The sequence below is a fragment of the Nannobrachium achirus genome (assembly GCF_963921795.1).
Source record: "Nannobrachium achirus genome assembly, chromosome: 23".
NCBI classification, from domain to species: domain Eukaryota; kingdom Metazoa; phylum Chordata; class Actinopteri; order Myctophiformes; family Myctophidae; genus Nannobrachium; species Nannobrachium achirus.
In genome coordinates this window covers 9030764-9052544 of record NC_137830.1, presented here as the reverse complement: position 1 = coordinate 9052544, position 21781 = coordinate 9030764, and the positions used below count along the sequence as shown (strand labels likewise).

Genomic DNA, 21781 nt, shown 5'->3' with positions numbered 1-21781 from the left:
TGCGAGCTTGTAGATCTGCTATTTTTCAATAGTTAAAGCATTCAATAATAACACGCAATAATGTGGTCTAAATGGGTTAAGGTACAGTAGCTCTTCACCAAACAGACTGACAGCCGGACGTGATGTCGACTTTTCGTGTGTCCAACAGTTCTGGTCGCCGCACGAACCGCACAGACTATTGCAAAGTGTCCACCGACGGCACATTGTTCTTTTTTTTTATATATATTTTGTTTTTGGGCTTTTTATGCCTTTAGACCATAGACTGTATAAAATATATGGACAAAGCGAAGCCATTGGTTTCTATGCAGCGCAAATGACACAATATGGGTCCTTGGCATGGGTGTTGCCATCATAGATTGTAAAGGCACCAAAGGATGCTATTGGCTGCCAACGGTCACGTGCAACCGCAGGGATACATGGGAGAATGTGGTCGGAGCCTCCCGAAATACAGCACACGAAGAAGAACACAGCCGGCTGGTATCAGTTTAGTTGGCCACGCCCCCCACAACTTTATCATTTATTTTAAAATAAATTGGACCAAATTTCGACAAAACGCATATGATGGTGATTGAAAGGCAATTTTTAACTAGCGATAGGAACCATAAAGTATTCATGAAAATGTTAGAACACGAAAGGGGAAAATGAATGGGATCCAATGGAGAACAATTCTTTTTGCGATCGGCCGGGGGGGAAAACAGCGCAACTAGCGGCCAATCATAGGAAGTTTTACTTCCGTATTGGAGTCATTTTAAATCGGCAGAACTATGCCCCTGCTTTAGACAGTTAGACTGACAGGAAATGGGGAGAGAGATGGGGAGTGACACGCAGCAACGCTGCCATGCATCAGAGCCTAAGTGTTATGTGCCTGGAGACGGCACATTGTTGCGTGCATGCGTCACGTCACCACCCCGTTGCTATTGACGGGCAGTAGCTGTCGGTAGCCGAACCGATGCAGGTGTGGTCGACATTCCACGCTTCCCTACAACTTATACGACCCGACACAACGGCGTGCACAACGCACATTTGAAAACATATTTTCCTCCACAGACGCTTTCTAAAGGGCTGTCCACACTGTCCCCGACCACCGAACTTTTCGCCGGAAAGGTCCGGTTCAACTAAAGAAATTAGGTCACTCGCAACTTCTGAAAAGGTTCTGTGAGGTGAGGAGAGCTACTAGACAGAGTGAAGTACACAGGTTTCTTACCTTCTCGGCAGCCACCCCAGACAGAACAGAGAGCGAGGTACACAGGTCTGAGATGTAGCCCACCTTGGGAACCGTAAGCTTGTACTGAAACACAGAACACACACACACACACACGCCACATATGTTAGCTAACACTTTCCATGCCAGGGCCAAAATGGCCCAAGGTCCCTTTTTTAGATGTTTTCCCCCACAGAAACAGACACAGTTGATGTGATTCAGTGGCAAAAATTATTTTGTCAATCAGACAAATGGTTCCTGAGATAGAGCTGAATGAATCAAAAAAAGTGTCCATCCACTAGAATGGACACACATTTTCTCAATCAGCTAAACGAGGGAGCCAACACACAAACAGAGAAAAGCATCTCTCTGATCTCAGGTCATTTTGACATCTTTTTTTTTTTATTATATACGTCAAAAAACGTCATTGGCACTGACGGCTTTTGGCCCATTTACGTCAATCTACCTCTGTGGCATGGGAAGAGTTAAAGGGGAGTAATGGAGACATCAAAGAGGCCTTGCCACACACGCACTTTAGCCCCAAAATGTGTTGTCATGCGCTTAATGTCTTCAAAGTCACACATCCACCAAGCTTTGAACCGAGCAGAATGGACCTTCTGTTCCAGAGATAATGGCCAAAACATCTTGAAAACGGCCACTTGTTTTCGATTGAGTTTTGTTCATTGTCGCCGGTTTATCTTTAATAACACAGGCTAGGAATGTTGGACGGCGACAAACTAGATACCTGAGTAAAGTTCACTTTGAACTGCATCCAACACATCAACTGCCATTTCTGTTGGACTTGAGATTTGGCAGTTGAAATTAGTTTTTTTGAGGTAATTTCCTTTTTTTAAGGAACCTGGGGCTCTGCCCAGCACAAATAACGAGGCATAAATCTTTTGGGGCCCAGAAAGCGTCAGGTCGGGTAGGGTCGGGTTTGAGACCTCTAACAGGTCCCTACCTGTGGGCTTAAAGAGGTTTAAGCAGGGGGTCCTCCGTACCTGTGTGGGCTTAACCAGGGGGTCCAAGCGCACCAGGTAGACGTCCAGCGTGCGCTCCTTCTTGGCGGGCAGCGGCAGGGTGAGGTAGCAGAAGGGGTCGAAGGTGACCGACACCTTGGCGCAGACGGGGCAGACCAGCGTGGACTTGAAGAGGCCGTGGAAGATGTCCACGATGATGGAGTTGTTGCGCTTCAGGTGGTTCTGCCACGCCTCCTCCGCCACCACCTGGGAGGAGGAGCAACAAGGAGAGTGTTTAATTAATAGGCTATTAAGCCTGTGTTAGTTTTGTTGACTAAAGCTTCTTTTTCACTACAGGGCCAACCCAACTTTGAAGAACCAAGAACTTTCAAGAACCTGTGAAGTTCCAGGACCAAGTTTTGCTTACGTTTTCCTATGACTTAGACCAAACAATTTCAGAAGACTTATACGTTTGTATAGTTTTTGTTACACAATAGGCCTACTTATTCTGAGCTTTTTAAACCCTGCACCTGACACATAACCCAATTATGAAAAAACCTAACACTAAAACTAATAAAAACGAAACTAAAATTAAGTGTTGTCAAAAAGAAAAGAAAAACAAACAAATAAAAACTAGAAGACCCTCTAAAAAACGAATTAAAACGAACTGAATTTGAACAAAATCTAAACTAACTAAAACGAAATTATAATGAAACATCCAAAACTATTATAACTGCCCGTAACAAAAGAGAGAGAAATAAAAGACCTTGTCCGGCCTGCCGTCTGCGTCAGTCAGCTGGATGTAGGGTTTCTGCCGGATCCGGTTCAGGTCTTCGTGCAGACCGTCCAGCAGGAAGGCCAGCAGCTCGTGGGAGTCCTGCTGCTGGTAGCCTGAAAACTGTGGGGCGAACCGGCCGACCTGGGTCTTGAAGGGTCTGGGGGTGACGTAGCTGTATTTCCCCGACCACACCTGCTTGGTGAGCTCGGCGTAGGCCCGGGCGATCTCTCCCTTCATGCCCAGCGGGTTGTCCTCGTTCATCTCCTCCGTGTACTTGTCTTTGAGGAAGAAGTCGATGAGCGGAGGGATGTTACTCAGACACTGTGTGGGGAAAGGGACAACGATAGGGTGTTACTGAGACACTGTGTGGGGAAAGGTACAACAATAAGGTGTTACTGAGACACTGTGTGGGAAAGGGACAACAATAAGGTGTTACTGGGACACTGTGGGGAGAAAGACAACAATAAGGTGTTACAGGGACACTGTGGGGAGAAAGACAACAATAAGGTGTTACTGGGACACTGTGGGGAGAAAGACAACAATAAGGTGTTACTGGGACACTGTGGGGAGAAAGACAACAATAAGGTGTTACTGGGACACTGTGGGGAGAAAGACAACAATAAGGTGTTACTGGGACACTGTGGGGAGAAAGACAACAATAAGGTGTTACTGGGACACTGTGGGGAGAAAGACAACAATAAGGTGTTACTGGGACACTGTGTGGGAAAGGGACAACAATAGGGTGTTACTGAGATATTGTGTGGGAAAGGGACAACAATAGGGTGTTACTGAGATATTGTGTGGGAAAGGGACAACAATAGGGTGTTACTGAGACACTGTGTGGGGAAAGACAACAATAAGGTGTTACTGAGACACTGTGTGGGGAAAGGTACAACAATAAGGTGTTACTGAGACAATGTGTGAGGAAAGGTACAACAATAAGGTGTTACTGAGACAATGTGTGAGGAAAGGACAACGATAGGGTGTTACTGAGACACTGTGTGGGGAAAGGTACAACAATAAGGTGTTACTGAGACACTGTGTGGGGAAAGGACAACGATAGGGTGTTACTGAGACAATGTGTGGGGAAAGGTACAACAATAAGGTGTTACTGAGACACTGTGTGAGGAAAGGACAACAATAAGGTGTTACTGAGACACTGTGTGGGGAAAGGTACAACAATAAGGTGTTACTGAGACACTGTGTGAGGAAAGGTACAACAATAAGGTGTTACTGAGACACTGTGTGGGTAAAGGTACAACAATAAGGTGTTACTGAGACACTGTGTGGTGGAAGGTACAACAATAAGGTGTTACTGAGACACTGTGTGGGTAAAGGTACAACAATAAGGTGTTGCTGAGATACTGTGTGGGGAAAGGTAAAACAATAAGGTGTTACTGAGACACTGTGTGGGGAAAGGTAAAACAATAAGGTGTTACTGAGACACTGTGGGGAAAGACAACTATTCATGGGTTGCATTTGTAGTCCTACACCAGCCATGTTGAGGACCAACACAGGTGTTCTGATTGGCGTAGAACATTAGTTCTATGCCAATCAGAGAAATTGAAACACCCGTGTTGGTCCTCAACATGGCCGTTTAGGACTACAAATGCAACCCATGAATAAATGTTACTGAGATACTGTGTGAGGAAAGGATAACAATAGGGTGTTACTGAGACACTGTGTGGGGAATGGTACGCAACAATAAGGTGTTACTGCAGGGGTGTCCAAACTTTTTTCAAAGGGGGCCACATTAGAAAATATTAAAACACCCAAGGGACGATTTTCGGTCGGACCAAGTCACATACTGTACGTATGCGTCGCAATTACAATATTGTATTTAACTATCTTCATCAATATTTAATATCAATGGTCTTTTGTCAGGTGTGTGCTCTGAACAAAAACAAATAACTCAATAACATTACCAAATGTAACCAGACCGGCAAGGTAGAAAATACAACAAAATAGCCTTTCTTTGAGCCCTTCAGAATGAGACAACAGGGAACAAGGAATCCTGACAAATTATACTATAAAGTGTTCTTGTTTGACGGTGCTGGCGGGCTGTTTATAGTACAATTTAGGAAGGAACCTGCTGTATGGTTCCTAGTCGCTAGTTTAAAGCCTCCTTTCAATCAACATGATATGCATTTTGTGGAAATATGGCCTCATTTAGTTTATAATTGATGTTGAAGCAGGGTATGCTTTAGGAGGGGCGTGGCTAACTTGTGATGATTCTGATCCAACGCTTCTTCGTCTGCTTTATTTTCGACAAGCTTAAGACAATGTCCCATGTATCCCATAGCATGTAGCCAATAGCATTCCCTGGGGGAATACAATGATGGCGACACCCATACGAGGGCAAAAAAGAAAAGCTTCATTTTAGCTCTGATATAAACCAATGAGTCACGTGACGGTTCCCACCGTCCATATTTTTTACTGTCTGTGGGAGTTACTGAGACACAGTGTGGAGAAACATGAGCAGAGAGTGGAGGAATCCAATAGCTTCTCCACTCTCTACTTGAGGACCGCTTGTAAAACATCGATGTCATTTGATCTACATCGAGCAAACCGTCTATTAGTCGTCGTCCGTGAACCTTTGAGCGTTCAGTTTCCACGCTCAAGAGCGTTCATTCATTCTCTGTACATGTGCTGGTCGGCTGCACAATAAGGAAGCCAATGAGGGCTCTGTTCCATTTAGTGCACGGTGGTTCTCAAACTTTTTGTTTTTATTTCAAGGACCCCATAACTCAAGAATGCAACTGAATGGACCCGTAAGGCAGGGGTTTTCAAAGTGGGTGACGGGGCACCCTGGGGTGCCATGACTGCAGTCCAGGGGTGCCGTGAGATCATTTGATAATATTTGGAATTTATTTGGCAACTTAAACAAAATATATATATATATATTTTTTTTTTAACAATATATTTATTAAAATTTTTCTTTTTTCACAGGAAATTCTATTATTACAATTGTTACACTTTTTTTTTTTAAACATACAAAATGCAAAAGCGAGAGAAAGAAAAAACAAACAAAAAAAAAAAAAAACATGACACAAGCAAGACAAAACCATAGAAAAGAAAAACAACAACAACAACAGCACTACTCCCCCCCCCGTTCTGACATTAAGTGTCCCAAGTTACAGTCTTTCATATATTGAATGAAACAACCCCATATCTTCTGAAATACCTCTTGTTTGTCCTTCAAAATATATGTAATCTTTTCCAGAGGTAGACATGAACACAGTTCTCTGAACCATTGAGAAATACTTGGTTTGCCCAGACTCTTCCAAGATAATGCAATTATTCTTTTAGCTTGTAAGATACAGATGTCAATAAACTTGATTTCACAGGTTTTAAATTTGTGTCCCTCTGGATATAGACCAAGCAGAAAGAATGTCGGCTCTGGTACTATTCTCACAGATAGAATTTTTTGAATTTCCTGCCCGACCTCCTTCCAAAACTCCATCAATTTTGGACACGACCAAAGACAGTGGAACAGTGTGCCCTTGTCTACACCACATCTGGTGCACACATCGGGAATATTACTATCAAATTTATTCAATTTCTCTGGTGTGATATACACTCTCATAAGCCAATTGTATTGTAGAAGTTTTAATCGTGTGTTCCCTGTTTGAGACTGAGCTTCTATACAAGCTGTACTCCACTGTTCCTCTGTCAGATCTACCTGTAAATCTGTCTTCCAGGCTTCAAGCTTAGATTCAGAGGTCTCCAGCGAGAAAGACACCATGAGATTATAAAATTCTGATATAATTCCCTTTTTGAAGGGGTCTTTAACCAGAGCCCTCTCCAACACCGACACAGAGGGAGCACTTAAAGATTGTTTTTGATTGGCTCGAATATAGCTCCTTACTTGAAAATATTTGAAACGGTGTTTACGAGGGATGTTATACTTAGTAACAAGCTCTTCAAACGATAACATGGTACCCTTTAAGCTTCCAAATACATCCTTCAATTGGCGTATACCTTTATCGGCCCACATTTTGAATCCCCCATCTGCTCTACCCGGTACAAACTGCTTGTTACCCCAAATCGGAGTGAACCAGGAAATGGGAGAAGTTACATTCAAGTGCTTGTTAATATCCCTCCATATTTTAATCATATATTTAACTATAGGGTTAGATGTTTTCTTTATGAGATTTTTTTGAGAATCAGAATATATATAAGAGGGGAATGGGAGTCGTAAGGAGCTAGATTCTAAGTCCCTCCATGCCGGTGCACTCTCTGTTGTAAAGTAGAACATTAATGCTCTCAATTGATTAAACGAAATATTTAGTATCATATCTTAAACTTGAAGTACAAAGTTATTTTCAGTCAGCTCTAACCAAAATGGCTATTATCTCCACGTTTTTCTCGCAACATAATCGCTAAAATATGCTATAAATAAAAAGTAAAGTGAAAATTATGAACATAGTGTCGGATGAAAAAAATATTTATAGGGGTGCCCTGAGCCAAAAAAGTTTGGGAACCTCTGACGTAAGGGTCCATTTGGTTCCGTTTGTACACTCCCTTTAACTCATTGATTGCCAAGGCCTGAGTTTCCCGAGTTATTACAGTACTCCCAGGCTGCCACAGCCCGAGTTTCCCGAGTTGGCAGCCATTTTGATTTTTTTTTTTTTTTTTTTTTTTTTCAAAAAAATGTTTTTATAAAAAAAAATCCAAAAATGCCTAAAATGTATTAGGCATGATCACAATCGCGAAATTGCATGTTTAGCCCCATAACAAACACATCTTTCAAAATGGCAAAATGTTTGTTTTGTCTGACTTTGAAGGCTTGTATCTCATGAATGCCTGAACGGATTTCCAAGCGGATTTTTTGTTTGAAAGCTGTTAAAAAGTACTACACATATTGTGCATATATGGTGCATGGGCGTGCACGATCCATGCACTAACGTGCACTAAAAAATGTATCCGTGCACTAGAAATTTAGGAACGTGGCAGTGTTTGTTTTGTCTGACTTTGAAGGCTTCTATCTCATGAATGCCTGAACGGATTTCCAAGCGGATTTTTATGTTTGAAAGCTGTTAAAAAGTACTACACATATGGTGCATATATGGTGCATGGGCGTGCACGATCCGTGCACAAAAAAATTATCCGTGCACTAGAAATTTAGGAACGTGGCATCCTGGTACTTGGCGGCCATCTTGAAAAGGGCATTCAATGAGTTAATATTGCTGCCATGCAAAGAGCCTAATCATGGTCTCGGCCAACAACACTATTAATAAGGATAATCCTGTTAATGCACAAGGAGCAGAAATATCCCTATCTTTACCCCCTCCAGCTCAACACTGTCAACTAATACTGAGGCTGGGAAAACTGCAAAGTCAATCCCTGCGGTGCCGTTAATGAATAATTCAAACAAGAAATGATGCATCCTGAAGTTGGAGGCACATTTACAGCGTGGCACCGCAGTGGAGAGGGTTTGCAAGTTTTCTTTGAGCTACGTCCTTCGGATGCATGTTGTTTTTAAATCACTTAATGCCCTACTTAGTCATACAAAAGTGTCGCTCCAAAGTAATAAAAGCAGATTATTTACATGACTACTTTCACCATTTATCTTTGCTTAACAATAACAAAAAAGGAAAGGTTTTGGAAATGCAAGGCATCCACCCGACAGTGACACAATGCTCTTTGTGTCACTGCATGAGACGATGGGTGGCTGTACCCACAATAGTACAATACAGTAAACTGCCAAACTGAGTAACTGACACACTTGTTACATTAACAGTAGGTTCCAGTACATGCACATGAGGATGATGATGCCCAGGTTGGACATCCTACTAATAAAGGAGCAAACTCACACTCTAACGCTCTAACGCTCACGCTCTAACGCTCTAACGCTCATCTACGTTTATCTATTCACTCGCTTCAGCAACTGATCCCAAAGTTCACATGGTATTGGCCATTAGCATTATACCAACACTGACGGAGCCCGAATTTCATTTCTCCCAAATTAAAGCAGTTTAAATTAGCCTTTTCTTAACCACTTCTGTTGAACTCTGCTGTCTGTTGCCAGGGTTACGGTCCGTTCCTCCAGGCCATGGGATCTGTAGCCCCACACACACACACCCCTTTCTCTCACAGTTAGGAATGTTTCTCTCTCTCTCTCTCTCTCACACACACTTTCACCGGGTGCGTTTGACATATTTTGGAGCACATATCTTCGAACGGGTAAGGTCTAGTTATTATTATTATTAGTATTATTTATTACTTGCGCAAGCAGAGCGCAAGCAGTACTGTAATCGGATGGGTATGTATGTATGTAAGTGTCTCACTTTTTTGAAGACCGTAGCCCTGAAACGGCTGGGATTCTGGGAATGTATGTATGTACAGTAGGTATGTATGTATATCAATCCAGACTTAGAAAGTCCTGCATAGAGTTCAATGGGGGAGTGGGAATGTATGTACTGTATGTATTCAGTGTCTCATCATTAACAGCCAATGAGGGACCAGCATTCCTGGTGATGTCAGCAGAGTTTGGTATATACATAAGAGCGTGCTTAGTAATGTATTCCAATGAGGCGAGCAGGGCACACCTCGTGGCACGCTCTGCTTGCGCACAAGAAGGCCATGTGTGGCCTGCTTGTACGTAGGACGCAAGTTGGCACCTCAACAGTTCTAGGCAACACACTGTAGTCCTGGGGAAACTTTATTTTCCCCACTAGATAAACTTTATTTTCCCCACTAGATAAACTTTATTTTCCCCACTAGATAAACTTTATTTTCCCCACTAGATAAACTTTATTTTCCCCACTAGATAAACTTTATTTTCCCCACTAGATAAACTTTATTTTCCCCACTAGATAAACTTTATTTTCCCCACTAGATAAACTTTATTTTCCCCACTAGATAAACTTTATTTTCCCCACTAGATAAACTTTATTTTCCCCACTAGATAAACTTTATTTTCCCCACTAGATAAACTTTATTTTCCCCACTAGATAAACTTTATTTTCCCCACTAGATAAACTTTATTTTCCCCACTAGATAAACTTTATTTTCCCCACTAGATAAACTTTATTTTCCCCACTAGATAAACTTTATTTTCCCCACTAGATAAACTTTATTTTCCCCACTAGATAAACTTTATTTTCCCCACTAGATAAACTTTATTTTCCCCACTAGATAAACTTTATTTTCACCACTAGATAAACTTTATTTTCACCACTAGATAAACTTTATTTTCACCACTAGATCAACTTTATTTTCACCACTAGATCAACTTTATTTTCACCACTAGATCAACTTTATTTTCACCACTAGATAAACTTTATTTTCCCCACTAGATAAACTTTATTTTCCCCACTAGATAAACTTTATTTTCACCACTAGATCAACTTTTTTGTGAATCAGATGCCATTGGAAATTGAAGGAAAAACATTTGAGGAGTGGTGCTTGTTCGAGTATTGGTTGAGCTTCACATGACAGTTAACTTGCTGCAGAATATAGTCACGGCAAACACACTTGCAATTTCCAATTACATCTTTCTATTATTATTAGTAGTAGTATTATTACTAGGGCTGGGACTTTAACTGATTAATTGCGATTAATTAATTACAGAAAATTAACGTGATTAAAAACATTAACGCATTTTAATCGCACTTAGTTTTTGCACCACAGAACCTTCAGTTTCAGGCATACCGATCATAGCGATGCACCAACCAAGAAGAGACAACAAACGCAAAGGGAGAAGTAGCCGATCAGAGCGCTTTGGTTGGCCCAGTGGAAGCGAAATTTAGATTAAAAAAACTCAGTCGTTGATTCACTCGTACAACAAAATGTGTTTTACTTGAGAAAAATGCTTCTCAGGTCAAATATCGATGTGCGATTAAAATGCGATTAATTGTAATTAATTAATCACAGAGCCTGTAATTAATTAGATTAAAAATTGTAATCGCATCCCAGCCCTAATTATTACCTGTACAGCAGAGTTCATGAAGCATGTGTTGCCCAGGTTGGACATTAGTAGTAGTAGTAGTAGTGGTAGACTAGTATTGGTATTAGTATTAGTATTAGTAGTAGTATTATTACCTGTACAGCAGAGTTCATGAAGCATGTGTTGCCCAGGTTGGACAGACCACACAGGCCTGACCGCTCGCTCTGTCGGCCCTGCTCTGTGTTGTAGTCGTAGTTGTTGGTGTACGGCTGGTAGGATGGAAGACTGTAGCTGGAGTTCTTCACACTGTGGGGAACACACACATTTCATCGTTTATTTATGTCCACATAACAGATACAATACAAGGACACAAACATTACAAGGTGCTGTAAATAATGTAGAGTCAACAAATCTTGGGACAAATATCCATTACCCACACACCCTTCAAGGGTACAAGTAGCAACGTCTTTGCCATATTTGGCGGCTACCGATGACAGAAGAGAGTGCACAGAACTTTGCAAGCAGTTTAGCTGCTGGAAGTTGTTGGAAGTCTCTTACAACCAACCTACAGTGTGTACATGTACTAGACTCTCACAACCAACCTACAGTGTGTACAGGTCCAAGGCTGCCAAACACAAGTAGATTGCACCTAAAGCCTAGCTCTGTTATGGTTTTGAGGAGCGGCTGGTAATTGACAACTTTGGTCAGGGGTCTTCAACAAGCGGTCCGGGACCCGTAGGGGATCCTCCTCAGTTACTACAGGGGGTCCTCCATATCTTTGTGTGATAGAGAGAAAAATAAAATCTCCTTTTTAGCCAGATTCTTAACCAGATTCTGAGAACTTTAGCCAAAGATAGCAGATCTTGTAGATCGGCAATTTTCGGCAAAGAGGTTTGGTGTAGAGGGGAGAAGTATTGACGGTTCAAGTGGTTAAATAGCTGAAAACACAAAAACACAAAAAACACAAACACAAACAATGAAACTATATGGAATCTATGACAAGGTTGTGGGGGTCCCTGCTTCATCTCTCTCTCAACTGAGGGGTCCTTGGCCTGAAAACGTTGAAGATCCCTGACATAAAGGCTTCCTCTAAGCTAGACTCAAAAGGTGCAGGCCACTTTGAGAAAGGAAACTGATTTTATTTCCTTCATCAACAACAACAACATCTAGTGTATTGGAAGACAGATGAGCAAGGATTTCAGAATTTTCAGTACAGAGACAGTGTAAAATATGTTACTTTAGATATGTCCTTTGTTATGAGATCAACTATTCTGTTGTGGCGTGCTTTATATAGTCATTCAGAATGTGTGACATGGTTTCTGTAACAAGCCCTGTGGTGTGATGCAAACAATGAGGTGCATGGGTGGAGGGGAACCAGAGGAAAGGTTGAGTCTGGTGGGAAGGATCTGTAACCTGGCTTTTACGGTAATGGTTTTATCATTACCACACTTGTGAGGACATACAGACTTTCGGACCACATGGAAAAATAGCACAGAAAAACAGCGGATCTACAAGTTCAACGGTCATTTTTGTTATGTTATCGTTTGTTTTTCAGAACACTGATTTAGAAGGCATTTGCAGAATCAGCCTCACTCAGGTATCAAAGGGTCAAGATGACCATAGCCGGGGAGCCACTGTGCCAAAATGAGAGAAGACATGTGATGTCATGACATACTCCAAATTTTAGTTTTTCCTATTACTTTGGTCAATAAGGTACACAGAATGAGAGGCCTGCTCTGCCGGAAACACTGCGAAAAAAGTTTCCCATTGACTTCACTATACTGGAAAAAACACACCCAAAAAAGTAGCATGTGAGGGGTCAAACTAAGGGTTCTTCATGATTCTGAATCCATTGCAAGCATTTGTTTTGCATGAAAAACATTCCTTGGGCTAGATTTCAGCCTCTCAAACCTGTGAAAAGTGATGAGTCATCACTTTTCACCGTTATTTTGGTCCGTTTTCTAGCCCAAGTAATGTTTTTCATGCAAAACAAATGCTTCCAATGGATTGGTACTGTACTGCTCTTGTCTTTGTTTTTTTCCCTCTTATCTATCTTTTCTTACGTCTCTGTAACTTTGTAAATAACTGTATACTGCTGTGCTACTACTGGACAACTAAATTTCCCCCTTGGGATAATAAAGGTATCTATCTATCTATCTATTCAGAATCATCAAGAACCCCTAGTTTGACCCCTCACATGCTACTTAAAGCATATTGTTTTTGGTGTGTTTCTTTCCTGTATATTGAAGTCGATGGAGTGAATATACAAATGGCCATAACTTTTTTTTGCAGAGTTTCCGGCAGAGCAGGCCTCTCATTCTGTGTACCTTAATGACCAAATGAATAGAAAAAACAAAAATAAAAAGTATGTAATGACGTCACAGGTAAAACCCTATTCTTTGAGCTTTTGGGCCTGTGGCTCCCCAGCTACCAGGACTACTTTATTATTTAGAGTGTGTTTGATCAAAAACTCTGATCCTAACGGCTGATACACACCAGTGCCACACACCTGATTTATACTGTATTATATACTGGTGCCATGGCACGCACCAAAAACAGCAAAGCTTCAACCTCTTCTGCGAAAAAACTAAACTAAAATCCTAACAGCGTATGCACCTGACTTACATTTATATACTGGTGTTGCGCACCAAAAACAGCAGCAGCTAATAATATCCCTATTTGTAAAGCACCTTTCAACAACAAGTTACAACAGGCTTTACAGTAGCAACAGTGAATACACCAAGGTCAAGATAAGAGCAACGTGAAGGTTTATATCAATGTATTGAATAAGCTGTGCGATATAAGTGAGTTTTAAGAAGGGATGTTAAAGGATGAGATACACAGGCAGGGGAATCTCAGGCAGATCTACAAGCTCACAACACATAAAGGGCTTATTTCTGTAAAACTCAAACTAAGACGTTACACTACAGCGCAGCCCTGAAGCGTGTACGTAGAGCTGTCACGGTTATGACATTTTTCATGGCGATTAATTGTCACTTCAATGTTTTTGTCATTGACAACTACATTTCTGTTTGGCTTGTAGGCTTTGAAGTTGCACATGGCAGATATGACACATAACCTAAATATACAAAGACTGTCAATTGACTCTGACATATTTGACAACTTTATACTTATAAAAAGAACATTGATAGCGGAAATAGCCGATCTACAAGCTCACAACGCGTCTGTTGTAAAAAGGTAGCCACAAATATTTAATCAAGACACTGCACTTGCCCATCGGGCAACCTGAAAGCAAACGCCAATTGTTTCATTTACTTGCCACGGGCAGTTGGACAATCGTTATTGTCAACCCCTGCATAACCACTAGCAGTGATGTCATTTACCCATCCTATAACAACTAGGAGCAGTGATGTCATTTACCCATCCTATAACAACTAGGAGCAGTGACGTCATTTACCCATCCTATAACAACTAGGAGCACTGATGTAATTTACCCATCCTATAACAACTAGGAGCACTGATGTAATTTACCCATCCTATAACAACTAGGAGCACTGATGTCATTTACCCATCCTATAACAACTAGAAGCAGTGATGTCATTTACCCATCATAACAACTAGGAGCAGTGATGTCATTTACCCATCCTATAACAACTAGGAGCAGTGATGTCATTTACCCATCCTATACAACGAGGAGCAGTGAGCAGTTCACCGTGGTGTCGTTTTCTAAAGTTAGAAAACTAAAACATACGTCATTAGCCGCGGTGACGAGCGCTTCACCACAAACCCAGACACCTCTCCCTGATTTTACTTTCCGACTTTTATCACCCGAATATCACCTAAAATAGTCCGGAGCTACTCACGTTACCCTAGTAAGAATGAGCCTTTAGAGGTTAGGAATCACTAACCACTCCTATGGCCCTCCACATGAAAATGTTTGAGAACCTCTGTTTTAAAGGACAACAGGGTTCATATTTTACATTGTAATTGGAGAAAAGAAAAGATGAGTGTTTAAAATGTTTTCATTTACTGCTTTCTATCGTTTTTGTACATTTTAGTATTGTGATTTCAGTGGGTGGGGGCATGCGTGGTGGCTAAAAAAATATTTTTAGACACAATACGCCATCAATTTCTTTGTTACTATTTACACCAGCTCCCATAAGTCACATCTGCCCATGAAAGATTGCAGTGCACCTTGGGAATGGGCTTAATGCCTAAAAATACATAATTAGCCACGCATGCAAATCAAAATCGTTAAAATAACCCTTAAACGATAGAAAGAAGTACGTGAAAATATTTTAACACTCATCTTTTCTTTTCTCTAATGACTATCTAAAACGTGAACCCTTGTTGTAAAAACAAAAAAACAAAGTTTCCCTTTAAAAAAGCATTAGGAAACAAGGTCAAATAAAGTAACTACACTTTGGAAAGACACAACCCCCCCAAAAAACCTACAACTACCAATATTTACAAGTGGATTTTAGAGAAAAAACAAGTTGGCAACTCTGCCTCGGACGGTAGGCAGACCTCTGTGTGGTCTGCGGGGTGTGGGCCTGCGTGACAGGAGGAGGGGTCTCCCAGTGATGTAGGGGGGCTGCAACAGTGATGTTGGTGGCTGTAGCAGTAGTAGTAGTAGTAGTAGTAGTAGAAGTGGAATTCTTGTGGTGGTGGTGGTGGTGGTGGTGGTGTTCCGCGGCCCTGCTCCGGTCCGGGTTTTCCGCGGCCCTGCTCCGGTCCAGGTGTTCGCGGCTGCTGCGCTCCAGCTCCGCCCCCTCGGTCCTCAGGCACCAATAGCAGCACAGCAGCATGTCTCCATGCTCCTCCCCTCAGCCCTGCCGCCCCCGCGGCGGGCGCCCGGCGGCAGGCCCCGGCCCGCGCCCACAAGCATCTCCGCCCCCAACGGCCCCCCCAAACAACCCACCCACCCCTCAAAGCAACAACCCCCTCCCCCAAAGACCCCTCCCCTGTTCGGCTTGGTAGGGTCCCGAGAAATCCCAGCTTTTAAGGAGAAGACACAGTGATGGAACAATCCACTCCAGTGCCTGTGGTTTGGCTCGGTTCGGGCCTGGAGGGGAAAAAGAATCGGCCCGAAGAGAAAGCGACCGGTCCGACGCTACGAGCGACTCAGCCTCGGTTTTACGGCGCCACCGAGGCAGCGATGATGAGCCGTCGGGAAACACGATCTTCACGCACAAACACACACGTGCGAGCACGTGCTATAAGTCCGAAATGCGCCCAAGGCCAGCTCCCTTTGCACTCCTGTGGTTTGGGTTAAAAAGTACACGGCTCCTCCTTCTCCTTCTTCCCATCTTTCAGTCCGGGACAGATGGCGGCGTCATCCTTTTTAGTCTTCTCCCCTCTCCGATCTTCTTGTCCCCCCGGTCCTGCCCTGTCCTGTCCTGTCCTGCCCTGTCCTGCCCTGTCCGGTCCTGTCCCGTCCTGATCCCCTCCAATCTCTGCTCCTGCCCTCTCCTCTCCTCTCCTCTCTCCTCTCCTCTCCCGCTGCTCTCTGCTGATCTGCAGCCACCACAACGTTATTTATAGCAGCATCACCAGCAGAGGGACGAGAGACACTAGAGCTACATGAGACCGGGGTGCAGAGAGAGAGAGAGAGAGAGAGTGGAGAGAGAGAGAGAGAGAGAGGGAGGGAGGGAGGAAGGGATGGGGGAGAGAGAAGGAGCGAGAGACGGAGAGAGAGGAAGAACCGAGGGATGAGAAAACGGGGGGAGAGTGAGGCTGAGGGAGAGGGGGGAGAGAGAGAGAGAGAGAGAGAGAGAGAGAGAGAGAGAGAGAGAGAGAAAGATGGGGGGAGCAAGAAGGGAAAGTGGAAGACAGAAGGAAAGAAAACGGAGAAACGAAGACAAAACAAGAGGGAGTAAGAAAACGATAGAGCAAAGGAGAGGATAGCTAGAGGAAGGAGTGTGTGTATAAGGGTATCGAGGGGGGGAGGGGGAGGGAGGGGTACAGGGCTCTGTCAGCAGAGAAATAAGGGTGTAGCTGATCTACTGTACCCAGCTGAGGCTGCAGTATCCACAGCTCGCTCTCCCTCCCTCCATCTCTCTCTCTCTCATCCATCCACCTTGCACTATCTCTCATTTCGTACTTCAGTATCGCGTCCGAAAACAGCCCGACATCCACAACCTCGCGACGCGTCACGACGCGGTCCGTGAGGTTGTAGATCTGATGTTCTCACCGTACGGCAGAGTATCAGTATAAGCATCGGGAGGTGGAATCGAACGTGCCACCAACTCTCTGAGACAGACACACACACACACACACACACACACACACACACACCAGTAACGATATCATATTCTACTAATACACTGATATCACATATCAAATATGTCTTTGTCACTCGTCTCATTGTCTCACTCTCTCTCTATCTCGTTAATATGCCATGGATGCCCTTCCTCTCTGTCAGAGTGGTGTAAATAAATGAGTAGGGTCCTGGAGAGAGAGAGAGAGAGAGAGAGAGAGAGAGAGAGAGAGAGAGAGAGAGAGAGAGAGAGAGAGAGAGAGAGAGAGAGACAGAGAGAGAGAGAGGGGGGGGAGGGAGGGAGGGAGAGAGGGAGAGAGAGGGCTAGTCTTGCGGCAGGCAGCCTGGAGGGCCACATGTATTGTGAAGGTCACTGTGGACCGCAGGACATAATACAGCATGTAGAGATGGGAGGAGGGAGTGGAGGAGCACGTTTAACAACAGTGATGGAGAGGGTCTTGAACAGTGGTTCTCAACCTGTGGGTTATTTTGGCAAGTCCTCAGATGATCAACTTAATGTGCAACATTGTTTTCTCACTCAAGAGTAAACAAACCAACATAAGGTTTAAGTGTATAGAGTGTATCTGCACAAGGGGTGGGCGATATTTGATAATTATCGTTGAGACAATACAATGTCTCCACAATATGCCTTTTCAGAGGTATCATATATATCGTGATACAATTGAGAGAGCCTTGTAAAAAATCCTGTTTAATCGTTAATATAGAGATTCATTGCAGAATTCAATTTAAACCTGCATTTTGGTCTAAATCAGTAGTTCTCAAACTTTAAAATGTCAAGGTCTCCACTTAACTCTGACAGTATACAAATTGTATTACATTACATTTGTATACTGTCAGAGTTACATACTTGTAAAGTACAATGTAGACCTCCCAAAAGGAACCCAGAGAGTTTTGTTTTTGTCAAGTAACTTGAAAAATAACCATAAAAACCAACGTGAAAACGAATCGTGATAAAATCGTGTATCGTGATACAGCTTGGGAAAATATCGTGATATTGTATTTTTCCATATCGCCCACCCCTAATCTGCACATGTCTAAAGTGACAATTTAAGGACTTTTTAACACTTATGTTGCAATCAATTAAATCTCTTTGAAGGTCCAAGATGCCATGGTCTCCATAGACTTCCATGTAATTCATAGTGCACGGATCACGCACGCCCATGCCTAGATCATGCACCACGTGTGTGCACGCTGTTCACAGCTTTCAAACAAAAGAAATCTGTTAGGAAATCCGTTCAGGCATTCATGATATAGCAGCCATTAGGTTTTTTTGTCAAATGTAAACAAACATGGCTGCCATGTTTGAAAGATGGGGTTGGTATGGGAGTTAAACATGCGATCGCGATCATCCTAGTATATTGTTGGATGTCCAAAACATTTTTTTGAAAAAAAAAAAAAGAAACTCGAAAACTCTGTTTTAAACTCTAAACATATATAATTAAAATATAAAAAGAATATGTCAATATGACATCAAGAATAGCCTGTCAGCTCCCTTCATGGCTTCTAAAGTAGGCAAACCTCCAATGCAATGCTTTGTTCAAGAGTCAGTAGCATTACTAAGAACCCCAAAACCTACCACCTCCATACAGAATTGGATGAAGACATTTCCCCAAGTATTTCCCATTTATTTCCCCCTTACAGTAAGTGTGTTTGTCTAAAACGTAACGCCAGTGCTGCTATTCCAAAGCCCCTATGAGGCCCTAAGCTAAAACATTTCGGATGGGTAGATCATGTTGAGCTAGTCATTTTAAAAGTAGATCTCACGTCCAAAAAGTGTGGGCACCCCTGGTATAGAGTGTATCTAAAGTGACAATTTAAGGACTTTTTAATAGATCTAAAATTATGTATTAAAATGATGTGCAAGGCGTTGTGAGCATGTAGAGATAGAGATAAATAGAGAGAGAGAGAGAGAGAGAGAGAGAGAGAGAGAGAGAGAGAGCTGACATGGCACAAATCATCAGGGTTTAACCACAGATATAAACGTGTAAAAATGAACACAACAGTGAGCATCAGTTTTACTGTGCACGGAGGAGGAGGAGCAGCACTTTCTATGAAGAACTAAAGCAACGGGAAGGGATATGAATAATTCATGGAGGATGACAGAACAGAGAGGAGAGCTGCTATTTCAGAAGAAGAAGACAACGTACAAGAAGAGGGTGTCTCCATCTTCCCCATCTCTTATCCTTAAATCAACCCGCCGGTGTAACCCATGCAAACAGGCTGAATAAGACATCTCACTCTCTTTCACACACCTCTCTCTGTCTCTATCTCACATACACAGTTACTGTATGTACTCGGTTATACACTCCTCTGAAGTGTGGTCGGATGGGATCTTTTTTTAATGAACGTAAAGTTAGAGGTTAGCAGGAGGTTTCTAACTGGCATTGTTCCGATGCTTTAACGCACACGACTTGTTTCAGAAAATGAAGACGTATGTACGGAAATCAAATGCCACCAAAGTGGAAAAAGGATGGCAAGACTGCTGGCTCTTTTATTTTGGAGCGCTGCTTTTTCCACGGCTTTCATATTAAGTTGTATACATATTCTTTTATCTGAGCAGCCAGCCACTGCCTAAACTAAGAAGTAGGCATCCCAGGGGAAGTCCTTTTTTTCCTTCTCTCTTTTACCTAAAGCCATACTGTACACACAGTCTAGTGACAAGGGTACACACTACACAGTGTATTCTGTCCTGGCCAAATGTGCAATTAACTGCATTGAAGTGTGTTTTATGTCAAGCTCAGGCTGGGATTGAGTGTCAACAGCGATTTAAACAACGTCAAAGTCAGAAGTTCATTCTACACGTCCAGCTGGCCTGGTGCTGAGGCAGGGCTTATCAAAGTGGGAGCTGTGACGTTAAGTCCAGGGGTGACTTGATAGTATTTGGAATTTATCAGTATCACTTCAGTTAACCCATTCAGAAAGGGTACACATTATTGTGTATTATTATTTTATGCTTTAACTAGGGATGTCACCGAATAATCGATTTTCGAATATTCGTTCGATTAATCAATATTCGATTTTAATATTTCATAATCGAAAATCGAAAAAAAAAAAAAAAGTTTTTTTTTTTTTTTTTTTAATACCATTTTTTGGCTTAGTTAGTTAGTTTCAACCAAAATATAGAATATAGGCTAACAATAGTATTAATGATAATAGTAAATGGCCATTGATCATTGATTTATTATTCACACCAGCACCAACTGTGTAGACAGAGTGAAGGAGCACAGCAGAGTGGCAGCTGCCTGCTACACACTCCCCTCCCCCCCTGTCTCAGACACAGGTGTGATTGATTCAGGCTTGATTGTTTGGTACTTGGTGGCCATCATCAAAGAAAAGGGAAAACAGCGTCCTCTGTATTGTAAAGCATCACAGAATCTGTTCTTGAGAGATTAGGTGAACAGTACACTGGCACACTAAAAAGAAAGATGAAGAGTAGTAGTTAGGCTACCAATTACCTGAAGAGCCATGTTGTACATATGTAAATGTGCATTGAAATCCAGTAAAAAAAAAGAAAAACAGAAGATTTTTTTCTTTTTTTTAATAAAAAAAATAATAATAATAATTAATTATCGATTTTCGAATAATATTCGATTATTGCTATAGAATAATCGATTTTGATAAAGGTCCATTTTTGACATCCCTAGCTTTAACTATTAAAAAATAGCAGATATACAAGCTCACAGCGTGGCACCGAGTGCCGCGCTGCAATTGAATTTTGACCCGATTCTATAAATGTCTTTTGAATCCTTCTAAGGTTTTTTTTTTAAATGTTTCTATGTCAGTGGTGCTCAAACTTAATCATGTGAAGGACCCCCAAAATTATGTGTATTATATTTAGTTCCCGGGACCCCCCAAAAGCAAAATTTTAGTTACAAATGTTCGCTTTAAAAAGATATATTCAAAGATTTGCTCAAATTTTCACGACAAAATAATAAATAGCAGATCTACAAGCTCACAGTGAGCTTGTAGTTCAGCTATTATTCAATAGCCTAAATGGGTTTTAACGTTTTGACACCACTGTGAGCTTGTAAGGGGATTCTTTGGCGATGCTGGAGTTCAAGTGGTTAAATGGAAAATATAACTTTATTTTCAATCTGTCGAAATGGAAACTAATTTCACTGAAGGGGGGAAGAGAGAGAGCACTGCTTGAGAGAGAGAGAGAGAGAGAGAGAGAGAGAGAGAGAGAGAGAGAGCCCTGCTGTGTATTAAGGACAAACAGATCAATAGCACATAATCCAGCTATATCAGCCCCTGCTGGGCAGCGGTGGAAACTGCAGCGTCAGGAGGGCCACCTTGAGCCGTATTGATCTGGCTATTTTTGGCAAGGAGATTTGGTGTAGAGGTTTAAAAAAAAAAATAGATTTTCTATCTTTGTTATTTTTGTCCAAGTATCGAAGAACTTACATTTAAATCCCCCCTCTCTCTTATTTTATTAAAATCAGAGTTATTCTTTTTCTAATTAAGTCGTGCCCCTAATGGCAAATCCTGGCATACTCCACACATGGGCAACATGGGCAGCCCGGGGCCCACATGCTGCCCCCCCCCCCCCCCCCCCCCCCACCTTCACTTAACGCGGCCCGCAGGTTAATATCGGAATACTGATATATTATTGATTTCAGCTGTTAAAATACCAAACATGCAAAGCAAACATGCCCGCCTTATATTAATTACTTCAGTCTATATTAGTAGCTTAATGACTAGTATCCAGTTT

The 21781-nt window shown here is 42.2% G+C and overlaps 1 protein-coding gene across 1 annotated transcript in view; it reads right to left on the bottom strand.

The window, feature by feature from the left end:
* Positions 1-21781, bottom strand: part of usp15 (ubiquitin specific peptidase 15) — an 89665-nt gene that overhangs the window by 31275 nt on the left and 36609 nt on the right. Inside the window, exons 7-10 of the mRNA XM_080754599.1 lie at positions 10985-11135; positions 2927-3259; positions 2203-2427; positions 1205-1288 (exon numbers count right to left, since the gene is read on the bottom strand). Coding sequence (XP_080610725.1) covers positions 1205-1288; positions 2203-2427; positions 2927-3259; positions 10985-11135 — 793 coding nt within the window. The remainder of the gene's footprint in view (positions 1-1204; positions 1289-2202; positions 2428-2926; positions 3260-10984; positions 11136-21781) is intronic.